At 35.3% G+C, this 20,551-nt stretch overlaps 1 protein-coding gene and 1 long non-coding RNA gene across 52 annotated transcripts in view; one reads left to right on the forward strand and one right to left on the reverse strand.

Annotated features, from left to right (window-relative positions):
* Positions 1 to 20,551, reverse strand: part of MLIP (muscular LMNA interacting protein) — a 263,432-nt gene that overhangs the window by 56,521 nt on the left and 186,360 nt on the right. For all 50 annotated transcript variants that reach the window (XM_072832578.1, XM_072832573.1, XM_072832596.1 and 47 more), the window contains 2 exons: positions 16,189 to 16,233; positions 5,832 to 5,876 (listed from right to left, as the gene is read on the reverse strand). In XM_072832578.1, coding sequence (XP_072688679.1) covers positions 5,832 to 5,876; positions 16,189 to 16,233 — 90 coding nt within the window. The remainder of the gene's footprint in view (positions 1 to 5,831; positions 5,877 to 16,188; positions 16,234 to 20,551) is intronic.
* Positions 1 to 20,551, forward strand: part of LOC140636846 (uncharacterized) — a 56,854-nt gene that overhangs the window by 24,504 nt on the left and 11,799 nt on the right. The window contains exon 3 of one of the 2 annotated variants that reach the window (XR_012034078.1): positions 13,769 to 13,897. This is a non-coding gene — a long non-coding RNA (uncharacterized lncRNA). The remainder of the gene's footprint in view (positions 1 to 13,768; positions 13,898 to 20,551) is intronic. The other variant, XR_012034077.1, reaches the window with a different exon arrangement.

Here is a 20,551-nt window from a genome sequence, read left to right on the forward strand (position 1 = left end):
AGATGAAAACCCCAAGGGATGGTGATTGTCAGCTAGGGGTCTCCCATTATTTTTTCAGTAACATTTTTTTTTATGTAACCCAGGAAGAGAGAACTCCTCAGGATAGAAGATCCATATGGTGGGATCCCTGGGTGGCGCAGCGGTTTGGCACCTGCCTTTGCCCCGGGGCTCGATCCTGGAGACCGGGAATCGAGTCCCACATAGGGCTCCCGGTGCATGGAGCCTGCTTCTCCCTCTGCCTGTGTCTCTGCCTCTCTCTCTCTCTCTCTCTCTCTCTCTGTGTGACTATCATAAATAAATAAAAAAAAAAAAAAAAGAAGAAGATCCATATGGTCTTTCACTAATAAAGGGCCAGAAGAAGGAAAGTGGGTTGGTGAGTTCCACTCTTATGGTAAGAGTAGAGGCTGAAGTTCCCATCTCTGATGGATGCAAGAAGTCAAAGGCCGAGATCAGTTCTTTACAGACACTAAAATATTTCAAACTTCCCCATTTAAAAGAAAATTATTGTTGTTCCCTTTATTTGTTTATGGTGATAAGCAATAAAATTTTTAATACGAAAAGACAACAATGGCATCTTTTTTGGAGAATTTGAGAGTGGGGTGGAACTAAGGAGATCATATTTAAACATACTGCTAATCTTGAGGGAGAAAAAGTCGAAGAGTATGTAGAGTCCCTGGAGCCTGGTGGCAGGTTTAATCAGCCTGCATGGAGCACTGATCCGAGCCTGCTATTAATTTGTGTTTTTAACTCAACAAGTATACACTTATGCTTGAACATTGCTACTTGGGGGCACTGTGAAAATAAACATTGTTTCTGTTCTTTGGACCTGCAATCATAATTCTATGACAATAAATTGGTACTGCCTCTGGCTGGAGACCAAAGTTGAAAATTAACTGCCAGCACTAACCTAGAGCATCCATTATTAATATTTTAAAATAAGGGCTTCTTAAAGCAACCTCATTCTCGAATTAGTAACTGCAGCTCATGGGCTGATTTTTTTTTAAGATTTTATTTATTTATTCATGAGAGACACAGAGAGAGGCAGAGACAGGCAGAGGGAGAAGCAGGCTCCCTGCAGGGAGCCTGATGTGGGACTCAGTCCCAGGACCCCAGAATCATGACCTGAGCCAAAAGCAGAGGCCCAATCATTGAACCACCCAAGTGCCCCTAGTAGACTGTTTTTAATTGCCCTTGATGACAGTAGTAAGCTCTGCAGTGGTGTGATGAGAGAAGAAAAGAAAGAACAGAGTCTCAGTTTTCATGAATTTATTTTTATCTTTTTGAAGAAATAAAATGTATACTAAAAAAATAAAGTAATAAAACATAGCATATAGAAAACTCTGTGAGCTAGGCTAGGAGTTCTACTAATTTGATGGATCCAATGGGCTTGTGAAAGTACCACTGTGTTTCTTTTACCAATTTGCTTCAGTCTCATCTTTAGTCCCCAATGTTTTATGTATACACATATATATATTTTAGAATTTCTGTGACAACAAGCTCATTGAAACTCAAAAACATTTTACTAGTCAAGATTGTTGACAAAAGCAGTGTGCTCTAGATTATTTAGCTGACTCACTCATTCAATTAATAAACCTTTATTAGCTTTTATTCTTTTTCAACAAACAATATTACATGCCTGAAGCAAATATGTAAGCATTTTTCCCCTCAAAGAAATACCTCAGATTTTAGAACACTATAGTACAGAGCAAAGTTGCCAAGATTGAGGGGGGAAAGCATATTTTTATACCACCCATTAGCTCTGGGACTGCTGACATGCCATTATGCCATTACAGATATTTGGACTTCAGTTTTTTTCATCAGTATAATGGAAATAACAGTTCGTGCCATGCTAGCTCACAAGATTGTGAGACTCTAATGAGATATTATGCATGACAGAACTTTGTGAAGAAAAAAAAAAAAACAACATAAAATGAATGTGAAAGGGAAAAACACTTTCCTTTCCCTATTTTTGCATTTATAATATAAAGTATTGATACTAAATGATCTACACTATCCAGGAAAGTACCTATCTGATGTGCTTTCTTAAAAAAAAATTACAATTGCTACTGTAGTTGTACAAAAATAAACATACGTAGGATTTCAATTATCATAAGCCACATCCCATAGCTCAAGAGACATTTGGTTGTCTGTGTACAAAACAGATGGGCTCAATTGAAATATTTTAATGGTTGAAGAGAAGACAATAGCATGACTCAAATCTTAAGAGGCGTATAAGATAAATGCTGTAGCACTTAAAGTATGTTGTGTCAAGGAAAACTGGTCAAGGACAAACCACCTTTAAGCCTGAAGAAGACATCAGTTCTACACAAAAGCTTTCAGGCAGGGCTGCATTTGTTCAGCAAATGACCTCAAGGGCCCTCAGAAAGATGATTCATGCCCCACTAAAGCAGGACACAAAAGCTGGCATTCAGAACTAGGAACAAAGTATTTGAAAGCTTACCCACTCTTCTTTATCATGTTCCAGTAAGCTGCACTTTGCTTTTACCCGTATATAGCCATATAGCTTATTTTTTTAATCTATTGTACACTCCAGCTTCAATATTCCATCTCAGGCAACAACGAGCATTTTGTAATGGCAGTAAATACCAAGTGCAAAAGCCAAATGTCTTCTAAACAAGGCTCCCCTACCTACCACCAAGAAAGACCAGTGCTTACCCATCTTGTGGAACCTAACCTGTTTTCTTGTCCAGAGAAGAGGCCCCACCAGCCTCTGTTAACATTGAGATGACTCAGCTCAGGAATTAGGAAAGCTTCGTGGAGGTACAAGCTCTAGCCTAGATCCCTCCTTTCCTCTTGCTCCCCTTGTTGTGCTATTAATACTATTCACAGGTGTGAAATCTCCATACCCAAATTCACCCTACCAAGTCTCCTCCTCTTTCATAAGTGATCATACCTTTGCAGGCTCTCATATGTACAATCTATATTGGCAACTTCACATCCTATGATATATGAGCTTTGTAATACCCTCTATAGGTTGACAGAGTAGTTATTCCAACCTCCCATTTTATAGATGAGCATTTTCCATACCCTCACCTCCAAGTTCCTTTCCAGTTTTCACCTACTGTGGTGTAACAGAACAAGAGAAGCTGAAGCACAGATTGGTGAACTGGTTTCATATGGACACCCAAATTATTCTATTATCTTGAGCCCAGTACTAGAGTTTGGCTTCCAAAATAAACAATGGAAGTATCTTAAGAATAAGGGACACAGTCACATTTCTTTTTTTCTTTCAAATGTTGAATTGGAACAGTTGCAATGTTAACAAGCAAATAGGTTAGCCAAGTTAAAAAGAAAAAAGTCTGAAAAAATTATATATCCTTAAAAGCAAAATGGTTTCTATATAAAGCTTGTGCTACCACAGTGATTTATCATGTTTTCACTTCTACTAATTTATTATATTTCTCCCCTAAAACAAGACTACAGTAATTTTACTAATTACTTATTTTACACAAAACAGAATATTTACTTATATAATTTGACTATAATTTTTCATATGTTCCCAATAATTTTTATGTGCTACAGATATATATACCTAACAAAAAGCAACATATAATATCAAAATTTCCTATTATTTGATATCTATATGTGTGTATGCTATAGACATGTTTACATACATGTGTGTGTATATATATATATATATATACATAGTTCCATTTTTCAAAGGCATTCTCACTCAAATTATTCAGAATTTAATTCTGAAGAGAGTTTGAGATGACAAATTTTGAAAATTCATTCATAGAAATGGAAGTTTTAAATTTCATTCATATATTACTTAAGAGCAAAAATATCATAAATCTTCAAAGAAGCAAATGTCATATATCATTCCTTGCTTGCAATTATTTCTATTCTATTCCATTCCCCAGTAATGAAATCAGGGTTAATGCCATGAAATAGAAGTCAAAGTGATTAAGCTGAGTAATTATATCAGTCCAGATGTTCTTTTTTTGTGTGATAAGCCTGCTTGATAATAATCCCTTCACAAACCAACCTATGTCTCAAGGGAATTTGGGAATTAAAACTTAATTTAAAACTTGGTTAAGATATTCCTTGAACTCTTTAGAGAAAAAGTCTAAAGCAAATGCAGAGAAATTATCATTAAAGTCAGTCAAAGCAATGCTTTGCATTTTTATCCCTAAGGAACACAAACTTAGAATTCACAGAAATATTGTATTAGACGGGGAAAGGTTTATTTATTGCATTTACAATGAGTTGTTTTTAATATGTCTCTTTTTATGAAATCATCATATATATTTGCCATATATATATATATATATGTCACTCATTGCTCTCAAGAAACAAGTATACCATTATTTTAAATATTAAAATAGTTGTAATATTTCCATATCTAAACGGGGAAACTATTCAACTTTATTATGTTATTGCAATGCTTGTTTCCATGGCAACTTCTTCATATCACTCTGCTAGTAATCATAGACTCACAGTGCTAGAAGGGTTTGGAAAGTATGTAATAGAATGCTCTCATTGTTCATTTAGGAAACTGAGGATCAAACTTTCAGATTTGTGACTTCTCCACTGTCAGCCTAACAGCAGGTGTCAGAGCAGAAACAAAAGATGGCTCTTCTGACCCCCATTCTAGGATTCTTTCACCTATACCATACTGCTAGCCACTATTCTAAACTAACGAACGCTAAAATCACGTGCACACACACACACATGCAAACACAAATGAACATAGTTTGGCATGATAATGACAACATGACTTATTGTCTATGGATATAGGACACCAAAAGAATTGCTTAAATAGGGAAAAATAACAGTACTAAACAGTGATTTTGTCTTCTTAACATCTCAAACTGCTTTACTACAAATTTTTCTAATTATACCAAAGATGCTTATTGTTCAGGAGTTTACAATTATAAACAATAAAAATTAAAAGATATATAGAAAATCTTTAGTATTATCTAGGCAACTTATTTCATAGTTTCAATTTGCCAACCACTGTAAGAATAGAAAACACAAAACACTATAAGGAAAAATAATTCTATGTAATCAAATTTTCATCTATAAATAACAGATTTCTAGAATCCAGATATGCGCTAATACAGTAGCCAGTAGCCCCTTGTCAAGCTGATGAAATGTGGTAATTCTGAATCGAGATGTGTTACAGTTGTAAAATATACAGCATAGTTGAAAGACTTAGCCACAAAAAAGGAATGTAAAATATCTCAAGTTTATGCTGCTTATATGTTTGAAGTAGTATTTACATATCATTAAATAAAATATATCTTTGAAATGTGGCCTGTGTTTGTCTTTTTGTTTTTTGTTTTTAGTTTTTTTCTAACTTTTTAATGTGGCTCCTAGAAAATTTTAAATTACATATGTGACTTCCATTTATGGTTTACATATTTCTACTGCTTATTACTGATCTAGACCATTCACATCCTAACCTTCCTACCTGAAATAGCCCATTGTTCATTTCTTAAAGTTCGGAACTTGTCCAACATGATCAATGTGACCTGTCCTTGAATGTTTTTGCATCTGTCCCATCAGGAACTGAGTATCTCTTTCTCTAAATTGCAATAGCATTTTGCTTCTGACCCCACCCACATCATGCTAGTCCCACTAATAAGATGCAAGTTCCTAGCAAACAGGGTCTGTGTATGGTTTTATGTATGTTTATAAGCAGCAAAACAACCAGCATGCAGCTTCAGTAAAGCATCAGTAAACGTTTGTCAGACAAGTAAGCAAATATATGTAGTACATTGATTCTCATTCACTTTCTCTCAAAGCTGTCTTGAGAGGTCAGAATTTTCTAAAGTAGGTCCATGACTTAATGAGAGGATACATACCAGTTGACTCTCAGATACTGTAGAGGATGGTGAGGACAGGTTTGCCTGCAAAATTAGAAATATGGTGTTTATTTAGTGAAATTTATAATTTAATAAAGTACCTATATTTTTAAGTTTCTTAAGTTCTTTTCTTATTAAAGAATACATGTCCATTATAGAATTTTGAAAAGTATAAGGTGAAAAAAAATACTGTACCACCAAAAAATGATTTGAATATGTTTGGTACATTGCCCTACAATATGTGAATTTTTGTAAATAAACAAAATTTGAGGTGTATATTTTTATACACCTCATCTAATGGTGAATATGATGTTTTATGTATTGCTTTTCCTTTTTTTTTTTTTTTTTTATTCATAGACACAGAGAGAGAGGGGCAGAGACACAGACAGAGGGAGAAGCAGGCTCCACGCAGGGAGCCCGATGTGGGACTCGATCCCGGGTCTGCAGGATCACACCCCAGGCTGCAGGCGGCGCCAAACCGCTGCGCCACCCGGGGCTACCCTAGCTTTTCCTTAATATCTTAACATAAGCACTATCACAAGACAGCAATAATTCTTCAAGATTACATAGTATTTCAGTCTCTGTATATACTCCACATTTTACCTAAATGTACTAGCATTGTTGGATATTTAAATTTGTTCACAGCAAATTGACACAAAAACAGATTTTTCCTTAATGTATTTCTATATACAAAGGAAAGCATAACGAAATTTTCATGATTTTGGAGAGATAACAATTTAGATTTAAAAACTGTTTTGGGGGTGTCTGGGTGGCACATTTGGTTATTAAGTGTCTGCCTTTGGCTCAGGTCATGATCCCAGCATCCTGGGATCCAGGCTCATGTCAGGCTCCCTGTTCAGTGGGGAGTCTGCTTCTCCCTCTCTCTCAGTGTGCTTGCACCTTCTTTTTCTCTCTTTCTCTCTTTCAAATCAATCAATCAATCAATCTTTTTTTTTTTAATTGTTTTCAATTCAAGGTGAGGCTAATATCATTTCTTCCTCCTTGGTTCCTGAACTTCACCCCTTCCATCTGGATTTAGTTTCCTTCTTACTGAAGTATATGCTGTGCTGTTTCTTTCAGACCTTACCGTCTTGGACTTTGCTTGAAAATGTTTTTATTTTGTTCTCATTCTTGAGAGTTCAACTTGACATAGAATTCTACGTTAATAGTTATGATCTCTGAGCATTTTGAAGACACTATCCCACTGGCTCTGGCTTCTGTCAGTCTAAATGTCATAACTTGGTGGATCATATGTCTACATATTTGGTTAGCACTTAAAACTTTAGTCTATGGGATGCCTGGGTGGCTCAGTCAGTTAAGCATCTGACTCTTGACTTTGGCTCAGGTCATCATCTGAGAGTCATGATCTCAGAGTCCTGAGATTGAGCCCTGAGTCAGGCTTTGCACTCAGTGCAGATTTTGCTTTTCCCTGTCCTTTGCATTCCTCCCCCCACTCATGCACTCGGGGTTCAATCTTAGGACTCTGAGATCATGACTCTTAAAAAAAAAAGCCCAAAACTTTCCTCTGTAATATCCTGTAATTTCACTGTGATATATCTGAGGGTTGATTTCTTTTTATGTATCTTTTTTGAGATTTGGTGTGGTCCTTCATTCTGAATATGCATATCTTTCTTCAATTCTGGAAAATCTTCCATGAATACCTCTTCAAATATTGCCTTTTTCACATTATGTCTCATCTCTTCTTAGGAAGCTTCTATTAAATATATATTTAGTCTTCTCAATCTATCCCCAGTTTCTATTAATTTCCTTTCATGTTTTTTATCCCTTTAGGCTGCATGTTTTATGCGTTGAATGGTTTCCACCTATAAACATTTAAAAATATATATTTTGTTTATTTATTCATGAGAGATACAGAGAGAGAGGCAGAGAAATAGGCAGAGGGAGAAGCAGGCTCCCTATGGGGAGCCTGATAGGGGACTCATCCAGGATCATGACCTCAGTCAAAGGCAGACGCTCAACCACTGAGCCATTCAGGTGCCCCCCTACTTCCACATATAAACTTGATAACTAATTTTTCTGCAATTTTATATTAATACATTCAACATGACAAGTGAATTTTATGTTTTAAGGACTTTATTTTAACTTCTAGAAGTTCTACTTTGTTCTTTTTCAAAGATTTCTTATGGTATCTGTAACTCCTTTTAACTATTTTAACATTTTTAGTGTATCTACACATTCATTTCAGATTTTCCTTTAATTCCTTATTGCTAAATCTCCCATTTCCTGTATCAACTAACTCTCCTTCATGTCTCTCCTCCACGATGTTCTTTAGTCATTTTACAGTTATTGATTTTTTATTTTGAGTTCATCTTCAGTCAGGGTAACCTTGCTGGTGATTTGTATATGTGTCTAAGAAGCCTTGGCCTGGGAAAGCATGCCTCCAGTACGTTTGACAGTACAGTGCTTGTGGGAATCCTAGGACTTTCACTGGCTTCCATTTTATTTCATCACCCTAACTTGAAGGGTGGTAGATCCCCACATCTTCAAGTTCCAGAGGTTTAGAAGCCATTTTCTCATGGATGGCTCTTTCACCAACCTAAAGTGTAGGGTGAGATGGTAGAAGGATTTTATCCTTTCTCTATTCCATGCTTCATGGCCAGTGCGGCTTTCTGGGATCCTGGATGTACACAAAGGATTCATATACAAGTTTCAGACTTACTAAACAGTGAAAGTTAAAATCTGAGCTGCTGGGTCCTAGCACATAGGTTCTGACGTACCTATGTTCCACCAAAGCTTTAGCTTTTCCTTAATGCTCCCACTTGGAACTCCCATTTCATTTTTGGCATTCAGAAGTTTCTCCTTATTTACTCTAGATTGGGTTACTTAAATATTTTTAATAACTGTGTTTTATCAGCATTTCTGCATTTAAATGGGAGGCTGAGCTTCTACATCAACTCAGCCTTCAACTTTGATGGAAGTGGCCAACACACAAATGTTAATTATAAATAGACTTGGCTGAAATATGATAAAGTTGTGTTCTTAAACATTTCCATTCTTTTTGAGATTGTAAATGTTTTCAAGGTTTATTATAGGTGTGTCAATATTCTTTTTTACTTTCTGAGATATGAATGATAACTGGAAACTAAGAGCTTAGTGGTTCTTATGGTATTGCCAAGTGTATAGAAGTATGAATCACCAAACATACTGACAAGGCACCCTCAGTCCTTCTCACACTGTGACCAATATTGTTTGTTTTCTGCTTTTCGACTCATACCTTTATTCACAAGACTACTGCTGCTTGCTGCCATTCATGGTTGTTCTATGGCAGCAGGGTGTATAGGCTAAATGCTCCCCATCTCTAATCGCTGGGACCAGGTTAGTGGGCACTAAGGTTTATGGCTATCCAGTTCAAAAATTACCTTTTAGAATGTCCATTACATTCAGTCCACCTAGGGTTTTGTTTTTAAGCTCATAATGTAATAAATACAAGTAATACTGATTTCCTTAAAGTTTTCATTTTTTCCCTTTAATTTTCCTTTATTGCAATAGTGAGAGAATTCTCTATGAACTCCCTAAGTTAAATTAATAGTTTCTATGATATACACTGAATTAAATGTATCTTGATTAAACATAACCTAGATAAACTTTCATCTCAATAATTATAGGAAATTGGGATACACATTAAAAACAAAGTACCTGTACAATTTAACTACACTACTAGTGTTTATAAGTGTGTTGTGCTAAATAATACCAAACTATTAGAGGGGGGAAAAAAGATAAAATGTTCAAGAAAAGTAATGATTAAATGAGGGAAAAACCCAAAGATCTTTGTACCAGTCTCCATAAATCCCCAAAATTCCTTCACTGGGAATTTTAACATTATAATAAAAATACTTTAGACATCACCATTCCGTTTTTATTTTACCCTATACAATGGATTTCATATCAGTTTTATGAGAAACTATTCACAAAGAAAGGATAGAATCAAATGTGAACCTCAGGGGGGTGTAAATATTTATAAAGCCACTGCAGCTCCTGTACCAAAGAAAAAGAATATTGACTTATGTGTCTTATGAATATAACCAGATTCTTTCAACCAACCCAGTCATGTCAGGCTCTTTGAGAAGCCTCACATTGCTTGTCTAATACAGGTTAGCAGGGTTTATTAAATGATATAGCTATAATCGTGTTATTAAGTTTGTAGCAATTATTTTCTAAAAAGTGAGGAAAGATTTTTTTGGTAAGCTAAGATTGGATCAGTGTGAGGTGGAAGAAAGCTACTCTATATGAACCACTGCTCATCAGTTAGCTGAAGGAAGGGAGAGAAGCAACTTGACGTCCCTAAAACAAAACTTGAAATTAGATTTGAACAACATTAAAGATTATATTCATTCACGTCTATCCACCTTAATATTAACTGTGAGGAGCAACAGTACAGAGGAGTTTAGAAAGGCTGGTTTGTGAAACAAAATCCTATAATCTACTCTAAGGCCTTTAACTTCATTTTAATCATAAAAGAAAGGAAAGGAAAGTGTGAGAAAAGAGGGTCCATATTAACCATTATTATCATCATTTAAAAGGTTTAGAAACCAACAGAGCTGTCAAAAAAAATGTGAAATTCAAAATTCCTTACCTCAAAGAAAGTCTATTAAAGAGCTAGATTATATGGAAAACCAATAAGTTAAAGACAAAGGAAAGAAAGGAAAATTTTAAATCCACTTAAAAATAAATTGCTATACAGGGCCACCACTGTGCCAAGCCAGCTTGGAGAGAAACTATGTTCCTTTTCCAAAGACTTGTTGTCAGAGGCACAGGAAATACAATGAAGCTCCTTAGGCATTGTCTAGATTGCTTTTCCTTATAATGTGCAGCTTTCCCCCATTCTTGACACATGTCCTTTTTGGCTAACATCACACCAGCAGACATCCTGTTGGGGGACTGGAACAAAATCCAGTTATTCCAATTGTCTCTGCCTCCTGCACTCGATACTTCCACTTTCAGCTTTTTCCCCCCTTTCACCAGTCACATCTCTCCCACCTTTCAATATCATGAAAGTGTTTTTCTTCCACCTTTTCTCTGTTGATTCATTGTCCTGAATTTCCTTTTCTCACGACTCAAAGAGCTCTAATTAGTGATAATATGTTAACTGAATTATGTTACTACTACTCCCAGGCAGAAAGAAAATGCTTAAAATATTGGCTGAGCACCTAATAATCATTGAGTGCTGAGCCTGGTGTTGAGGAAACATAAAATGATAAAACACCATCTTTCCCTTAGCCTAGCAAGTGTTCCTGTTATTAATTTATACATAAGTTACTATGTATGCAAAAGAATGAATCCAATAGTAAGAATGTTAGGCACCAAGCACATAGTGATATATTATGAGGCATCATATCTTCCCTTGCTTCACATTGTTTATTCTAACTATCTACAGGCATTACTCTATCTCACTAAAAAAATTTTATAAATTAGTAATATATCCCCCCAAAACCTAAATATAACATGTAGATTTGAAAGTATTTAAAAAGTTTGAGTCTTTATGCTAAGGACTGAGGATTCCACCTTTCATGAACATAACAGGGAGGCAGAACCAGTGACAGCCATTGTTTACATATGCAAATGAGGAGATAAAAGATCTGATCAAGGGGAAGTTCGGCTAAAATATGGTGCCTTCATATTTGGTAAAGTCTAAAATGATGATGAGAAGGATGCAAGGCATAAGGAGTGTCTCATTACACCTTTTCTCTCCCTCTTCATTTAGCAGAACCCGGATAATTACCATCAGTTCCTTCCTCATCCCCTTTTACATATGCATGCCTTAGAAGTATTTCTGAACAATGAGTAAGAGAAATAAATGAGAATAATCAGAAGAGTGGAATTTCTTGTTTAAACTCTTTCTGTGACTCAACAAATCTCTGGTTGAATCCTATGGAAGCAGATCTGGACCAAGGTCTGGATTGAATAGACTGGATTCAAGTCTCATCTTACCTTCAGATCCAGGACTACCTTACATTAGTAGGCAGCACCTCTGAAGCACTCCAGCATAGCAACATTGCCAAGCATAGCAACAAGGGAGTGCATAAGCTGCCTAAATTGGAGACAGTGACCTTTATTTGAATATCTGTATATATGGATAGTGGGGAATATTCTTAATAAAGTTTGACACATTTTTAATATATTGTGATATTTTGAAAGCAATATGCATCCATTGTTATGACATTTTCTGTCCCTCAAGCTCATTAAGATGGGATCTTATCTGTTTGCCATATAATATTCAATAGGCCTGTCTGTTACTTCTCTGACACTTAAAAGTAACTCATACAACGCTGAGAGTTTATAAAATTAGTTGTTATCTATAGACTGTAATTCCAACTAAGGATTTTTTTGATAAATTAGTAGTAGGTCTAATATTTGCCTGATTTTCTGAGGTTGCTCTTTATTAAGAAAGCATACTATGGTTTTGGATTACATGAATGAAATAATTTATGCTGGTGGTAGTTAATGAAAGATAAATATTTACAAAGACAAGTATAATGCAAAGGAAAAAATGACATTCCCCTCCAAATATGATAGAGTGAAAACAGAATGAAATAGAAATTCAAATAGCAAATTCATTCCTTTACATAGGGGGAAAGAAGTTCTTTAAAAATAAGTAATTATGAGAAACTCACTCATACATCATCTGAGAAATTATGAGCTAATTTCTATGAGAGTGATTTAAGATGTTAAAAATATAATAGACATTTTAGATATTGCCACCAAATATGAAATTACTTTTGAATAATTTAGACTAAAGGTCTAAGAAACCACTAAAGGTGAAGAAATCATTTAGACCCAGAATAACACTAATGGATAAAATATTTAAGGAAAACAAACCATTCCCATATCTTCTATAGTTCTCATACAACTATTAATGCCACAGACTGATGTGAGGGAGACCTGGGCTGGATTTTGCCTACTCTGACTTCAAAGACTTGGTTTCCTTCTTTGTCATATGAAGATCTTGAAATAATAATAATACACACCTCATAAGACTGATGTACGGTTAAATTAAATATTTAAACCTCATTTGCAAGGTAAGAACTCAAAATAATCGAGTGGAAAATTGATAATAAATTAATATAATCAATCTTGCAAGTGACCTGTGGAGATCACCACTACTCAACATGTTGTTAGTCTCACCTAAATTCTATTACACTTAAGAAGACTTCAATTAAATTACTTTTAAATAACTTGCAATTCAAGTACACCATGAATTGAAGAAAACTTTGACTAATTAGACTGAACTGATGGTACTTTTCCTGCATCTGGCTCATACAAAAAAAAAAAAGACTATGTGAAATGTAACAATATGTGCAATAAAGAGTAAGAATGGGAAACTAATCTTTTTGCTTTTTCTTTTCTTTTTTTTCATGGAAAAAAGTCAGTGTTTTACCAAAGGCTCCAGAAAGAGGAATTAGTCACACAATTTTTCGTTATTTAATAACGAAACTTATAATCATCCTAGGAACACTGGAAATCCAATAGATAATACAGATACATTGAAAACTAGCAGCTTTGTACATCTGTTTTCACATCAACCAGTTCTATAGCTAGCTTTTCTCTAATTTCTAAAAGAAAATGTCTTATTCATTTACTATTGTAATTGTTTATAGTCTCCCCCATTATAAACTGCAGAAATGGGACCTTTTTAGGTTCATACCTCACCCCAGTGACTCTTCAGTAAGCCGTCACAGTAGACATTCAGTAAATATTTGTTGAATCAATGAACAAAAATGGAACAAAAATTGAATAATAAAGCTAGCTAGAAAATTCTGACTATATTTTCTACAAGTTGTGGTTTATAGTTTATGTACTGTACTTTGAGAGAGCCCCCAGAGGTAAGGATATTGAGTGGTCCATGCTAATCTCAAATATCACAAAACTTTTTTTCTTGGCTCTTATTTAAGTCTTCTCTTTTTTCCCTGTTGGTGTAGGAGTTGGTAAACTGCAGATCCCTGTTTCTGGACCGAATCTAAGAATTTCTACAAAGTCAATGACACACCAAGTCCAGCAGGTATATATATACTGTGAAGATGCCTACTTCCTTCCAAGTTTGAAAAGAGGTAGTGAAATACTTAAAAAACTTCTCAGATTTGCTTTTGAGTTTCCATGGGAGAGAAAGGCAGAAAAATATAGTGAAAGATTAATTAATCATGTAAAAGCTATTCAAATCACACTTAAGGTATCTTGTAGTTCAGCCAACATGAATATTAGAATTTCTAGAAGAAAATATTACTATGTCATTCTTTTAAAATCAGAACATACCGTATTTAAAATAGATTTTCACATAAGACCAAAGCTTATGGCTGAAGTGGACTTATGTTCTAAAATCTCATTTTTTTCCATCTCAAAATAAATGTATCAGATATCACTTAGGAAATATAATAACTGCAGCCAAATATTTACAAGTGTGGCTTCCCTGTGATTTGGCACCAAAGAACCGGGTTTTACATTCCACCACAAAATTACCCTTTATAGTCTTCCAAAAGACATGGACATATTTAAGGTATCACAAACAACAATTCAAATGTCATGTTGTAAGAGAAAGTAAAAGGCAAAGCTTCTCACTCAAGAAACCAAATTTAATCAAAGTCAAGAATCTTATCTGAATCAGAGTTCATATTTGTACTAGTCTATACTAAATCTATTTGATGATTCAGTGTTAACTTTGCATGACTCAAATGCTCTCACAAAGTTTGGGGCAAATGTTAACCTACTTTAGTTAAGTCTGATAATTTATTGAAGAAGAATTTGAAATAAACTCTAACTATGGAGATTGAAGCAGTCCCTCCAGAATTATTGCAGTTGCTGTCAAATTGGCCACTCCCAGGGAGGGGTGAGAGGAAGTATCAGCCTCTCCCCACCTTCTTTGTAAATGAGTCTCCATCAGAGGTATTTTGGTGACAGGTAGGAGTAGGTGAGAAAGGAATATGAGAGAGCAAAACTTGCAGCTGTTTTCTTGTGTGTCTGGCTCTTGTAGCATGTATTAGTCACAAAAAGTATTGAAACATCTTTAGGGAATTTTCTTCTCTAGTATTCGACTTTAGAATCAAGGAACTCCACTAAATCATGGCAATTTTACTCCTCTAAAAAAGGGAAGAAATAAGAAGGGGGGGGGGAGCATAGATGAAGGGAAAAGCAAAGGAAAATAAGAGGAAGAAAGGGAAGAACTACTACTTATTCCGGTATGTCAGGTCTACACCAAGGGCTTTTTATACATTAACCAATAGGAATCTTATACATCAGGAAATTATTAGTTTCCCAATTTTATAGATGAAAAACCAAAGGCATGGGGTGGGGGGTTAAGTGACTTTCCAGGATCAGACAACAAACAGCCATGCTATGATTTAAACTTGGGAACAGCCTACTAAATGTCTCTATTCTTCTAAGAATTACTCCTAATGGCTTTCAATAAAAACAAAAGAGTGAAAGCTTCTAGGAAAATAGTCTAAGTATTCCTATCCCTCTAAACATCATTTCCCAAATGTGATAAAATTCAGTGATTTCATTCAGCTTATTATTTGCCTTAGGGACATCCAAATAAAGACAGAAATACATAAAGTAGAAAAAAAGATATGTCACAAAATACATAATTAATTACTATGTATTCTTGATGATGATGAAAAGAGTACATTAGAAAGTATAAGGTATAACCTAAAATAAATAATTTAGTGTTTTATTTTGAACTAAAAACTAAACATTTGCTTAGAGCAAAATATTGTTTCTATTGAAGATATTCAATCAGAAGCAGAAGTTGGCCACATGATGGATTATGAGGTGAATAAAAAGTGGAAACAGGGTGAGGCTATGTGTGTGTGCCTAGGGCATTCAGAGCCAGCTCCACATAATTAATTGAATCAAGCCTGTGAGTCTGTATCTACACATCTATTAATCTATTTTTGCTTAAGTGGAAACTGGTTTATTTGACAATAATTTAAATGAAAGAAAGCAACAAACTAGTCAAAGCCAACTAAACTGGCCATCCTGTTGGAAATTGACAAGTCTTATGTTTTAAGTATATGAGTTGGCTCTTTTATAATAAGCACAGTAAACCATTACAAAAATGAAAATGTCCTAGACACTTTGATAATTAGACAGAAAGCAGGTGTTGAAGTTCCATTTTATTTAGCCAAACTAATCAAACTAGACCTCACTTAACAAGGAATTTATTCAATAAACTTACCTGACATAACCTGATTTTCCACATCTGGGCAAATTGCACCATCCTACCCCTTTCCATTTACGAAAAAAAAATCAACAGATTTAATTTTAATGGCTGTATAATTGAGTTTCCTCCAAAGCATACACATGCACCCATTTAAAAAGCAGTATGTATTATTATGAAGGGACTTACATATTTGGTTTCTCGACCAGCTGCTCTTGGAAGAGTTGTAGGCATCTGTATAAAAATGAAACTAATTTTACTACTGAAGTAACCACAAAAGTACTAAAAGACTCGACTTCTGGGATAAGTGTTCACCTTTTTTTTTTGTTATTAAGACTTTCTAACCATCTTGCTCTCTTTTCTATACAAAGCCCTGTCCCTTTAAAAATTATTTCATTAAGCTATATCACTTCATTACTCCTCTCATTGTTATTATCTCTCAGCTTTCTGGGAAATTTTCTCGTATTTACTGATGACATTCATTCATGGATCATAATGGTCCCTTGTGTGATTTTTGCCATTTTCAAAATTCACATGGAAGTCTCTATCCTCTCACTTCCTCAAATCTCTCAACTCCAAAGGTATTCTCGTCTACTTCATTTCACTCATCCACTCTTAGGATCATTTCTAGACTTTTCCTTCGCAAATAAAATGGAAAATCTGTGAAGTTTCGATTTTGAGCATCCTCCACTGAGAATTCTATCTTCCATTCACTTCTCAAATGTCCCCAATGTGACATTCCTTCAGCCTCATTGAGACTTCAAAATCAATGAGTTTTACCACTTCCATTGTGGTGTTATTACCTCTTGGTTTACATATACTTATTTTTAGTTGTTTAAACACCTTAATTTCTCTTGCCTCCCTCTCCTTATGACAAATCAACCTTATAAAAAAAAAAAAGAAGAAGAAGAGAAAAGAAAACAACAAACCTGGATAGACCTTATCATCTATTTTCTCTAGACTTGAAAAGCAAAATATTGTGGGGAAACTCTTTCATTATAAATTAATGGTCATTAACTTCAAATGAGCATTCAATACTGTTTGGTAAGCCCCTAATTTTTCTCTTGTAGGCCCACTTTCTGAAGTGAGATGGTCTATTTGATCCATTCATCTCTCAGAAATACTCATTGTATATCTACTGTGTGCCAGGAACTTTATACACTTCAGCTTATCAGTAAACAAAACACACAAAGATGCTCTGTCCTTTGGGGAGCTTACATTCTAGCAGGAGAGAAAATAAACAATAAAATAACAAATAAGTAAATTATACTGTATGTTGGAAGTAAATCATACCATATATTACACCATATGTTATACAACAAAAAAGAGTAGAAATAATTTGAAGGCTAGGGTAATATATTCTTCCAGAGAAAATCTTTGCTTCTGCCAAACACCTCATTTCTTTTAGACAACCCAGATGTTAAGAAGGTCAAGAGTGTTGTGAGCTTACAATTTCAGAGAGGAGGTCAATCTAGAGAGGTAACATTTGGGCTAGGATTTGAAGGAAGTGAGGGAGCTGGACATGTACATAACTAAACAAAGAGCATTTCAACAAGATGGTACAAATGAAAAGTTCTCAAAGTGGATTTCCACTTCTGAGAATGATACCCCAAGGACTGAAAGTGATTCTTCCAAAATAAACAACAAAAAGTTGGGTAAGATATTTAAAGCAATATTGGCATATTATTTATTAAAGACATCAATGAGCTAATAAGAGAAAAAAGAATTTGAGAGCAAGATCAGGAGAAGATGGGAATCCAAAGAGAGGAGTCACCACCTGAGACCAGCTTTTATCCTACAGATACTTGCAACCAATGATGAGTTGCTTGAGAATCTGATTCAAACTTATGACCATCTCACAGGTGTAGGGAGATAAAAGTCAGAATCTGTGACCCACCAAGAATAGACTGAGCCCCAGGTCTAAGACTGATCTAGAAGACCTCACATAGTCTTCAGGCTTGCCTCAAATAATTGAAAACAATGTTTAGGAAAAAAAAATCCCAAAACCTTAAATTAAATTAAGTAATCCTTCTTTACTAATGTTCTTGGTATCTGACAGAAGCAAAGAAAGTCTCTCTATAGTAAAATAATATCATCTGAGCCCTCAAATAATTTCTATAAATAAACTTTTGAGTAGAATATCAACACACTATCAGATTCAGATACACAAAGAGGTAAGACAATGTGAGTGAAAATGAACATAAATAATGAACAACCAAAACACATGCACAGAGAATCCAGAAATTTGTTTTCTTAGATCCGGACTGAAAACAACCATACTTATCTGTGCTTTTTCTGAGATAAAAGCTAAGCTTGCAAGTTTTCTACAAGGAACTAGAAACTATAAAAAGTTATATAAGTGATTTGAAAACAGAACAAAACGTACTAAGGTAAGAGTATGCATGGCACATTCGAGGCACAGCAAGGAAGCAGGCAGAGCTGGCATGGTGTGAGCAGAGTAGGAAAGCAGGAGAGCAGGGGAGCAGTGATGGAAGGGCTGGGAGACCAGATCATAGAGGCCCTTCCAGGAGCTCATAAGGATTCTGGTTTATATCTAAAGGAAATGTGTAGGCACTGCTGGTTTTCAGCAGAGGGGGGCCATAATTTGACTTATGCTTGAAAAGTGTCTCTCTCGTTGATGTGTTAAAAATGAAAGATAGGCAAGGTTATAAGGAAAAAAATACTGCACTATCTAGCAAAACATGATGATGGCTCAGCAGTACAAAAAGCATGAAATAATCATATTCTACATATATCTTAAATCTACAGCAATAGACTTTCTAATAAAGATGTGGAATATGAGAGAAATTAAAGAATAAAACTTGACACCAAAGTTTCCAGCCTTGTGAAAATGAAAGATTAGAATTCTATAGATGGAGATGGGAAGGTAGGATATGGAATAGTTTTTGTGGGAAGAAATCTAGACTTTAATTTTTCAGATATTTATTAAAAATCTAAATGGAAAAGGAGAGTAGAGGGCAGTGAGAGAATTTGGGATACTGGAGTTGGGGGATCATTCTGGAGTAGAGATATAAACTTGAGAGTTGACAGTATATACTTGCTTTTCAAAACACCAAAGGAATGAATATAAAGAGAAATGAGAAGTCTAAGGATTGAATCCTGCAGCACTCCAGCATTGATAATTTGGGAAGAAGAGGATAAACCAGCAAATGAACTTAAGAAATAATGATGGCAAATGATGTATGACAAAAGCTGAGAGAGAATATAATGTCCTGGAAGGCACTAGAGGAATGTGTGCCAGATAGGAGGGAGTGGCAGCTATCTCCAGTTCTGCAGATATGTCAGCTCTGACCAGCGCTGAGTTGATAGCAGTGGGAACCTGAAGAAAGTGGTTTGGACAACACAGTGTAGGCAAAGCTTGAGTGGAAGGGATTTATGAGGGAAAAAGAGAATAATTGAAAGCAGAACACATAATGGCTTTCAACTTTTTCTTTTCCAAACTCTTCCCTATAATATAATATGGTTCCCTTCCCTATAATATGGTTGCTTTTTTTTAAAGACTTTATTTATTTATTCTATATATATTTATTCTCTCTATATATATATTATATAATATAATATATTATATTATATATTCTATATATATTTATTCTATATATATATATATATATATATAGAGAGAGAGAGAGAGAGAGAGAGAGAGAGAGAGAATGAGAGAGAGAAGCAGGCTCCATGCCGGGAGCCTGACACAGGACTTGATCCCGGGACTCCAGGATCGCGCCCTGGACCAAAGGCAGGTGCCAAACCACTGAGCCACCCTGGAATCCTCAATATGGTTGCTTTTGAACCTCAGTTAGTAATCTTAAACCTTCCTTCACTGAAAGATGTTAGTTATTGAACGACTAAAAATATGAGTTATAATTTTTTTCCTTTTCTCTCCCTCCACCTACAAACACACTCGCATCTGTACCTAACATTTCCTCTGTTTTCTGTCTTCTTAAAATGGCAGGCATTTCCAGCTTTTAATAAAAGGACACTTATTTGAATGAGGCTGTAAGTTCTATCTTCTGAGGGATTTTCATCCTGCAGGATTTCTTTTGTATAATTCCTCTAGTGAATCTATCCTACTAACGTGCCAACTTCTCTTGTCATTTTCAGCTTTTAAAAGCAAATCAGAAGTAAATTCTTCCTTGACCCTACTCCAGACCCAATTTCCTTCTCCCTTTCATAGCCCAACATTTCAAAGTAGTTGTTTTTGTCTGTTTGTTTGTTTTACATCCTCTGTCTCTGCTTTCTCACTGCACACCACTTTTCAACATCAGAGATAAAGACAGCAGTGGGGTAATATGAGGAAGCTAAATTTGAGGATGTTGAAAAGATACATCTCTGAGGATAATATCAAGGTGGTCCTTCAGTCTGGCTGGCAAGAAGGGGACAGTTAAGCATAGGTTTGGACAACTGGACAGTTCCTGATGCCTTCCTTAGGGATAACAATGGAAACAGCTATTTGAAGAGGAGTATGGAGTGCCCATAAGCAAAGATGCAGGGAGGCAAAGATGAGGAACACACTGTCACCAGGGTGGGAAAAGAG

This window comes from Canis lupus, chromosome 7 (assembly GCF_048164855.1).
Source record: "Canis lupus baileyi chromosome 7, mCanLup2.hap1, whole genome shotgun sequence".
In the NCBI taxonomy this organism is placed as follows: Eukaryota; Metazoa; Chordata; class Mammalia; order Carnivora; family Canidae; genus Canis; species Canis lupus.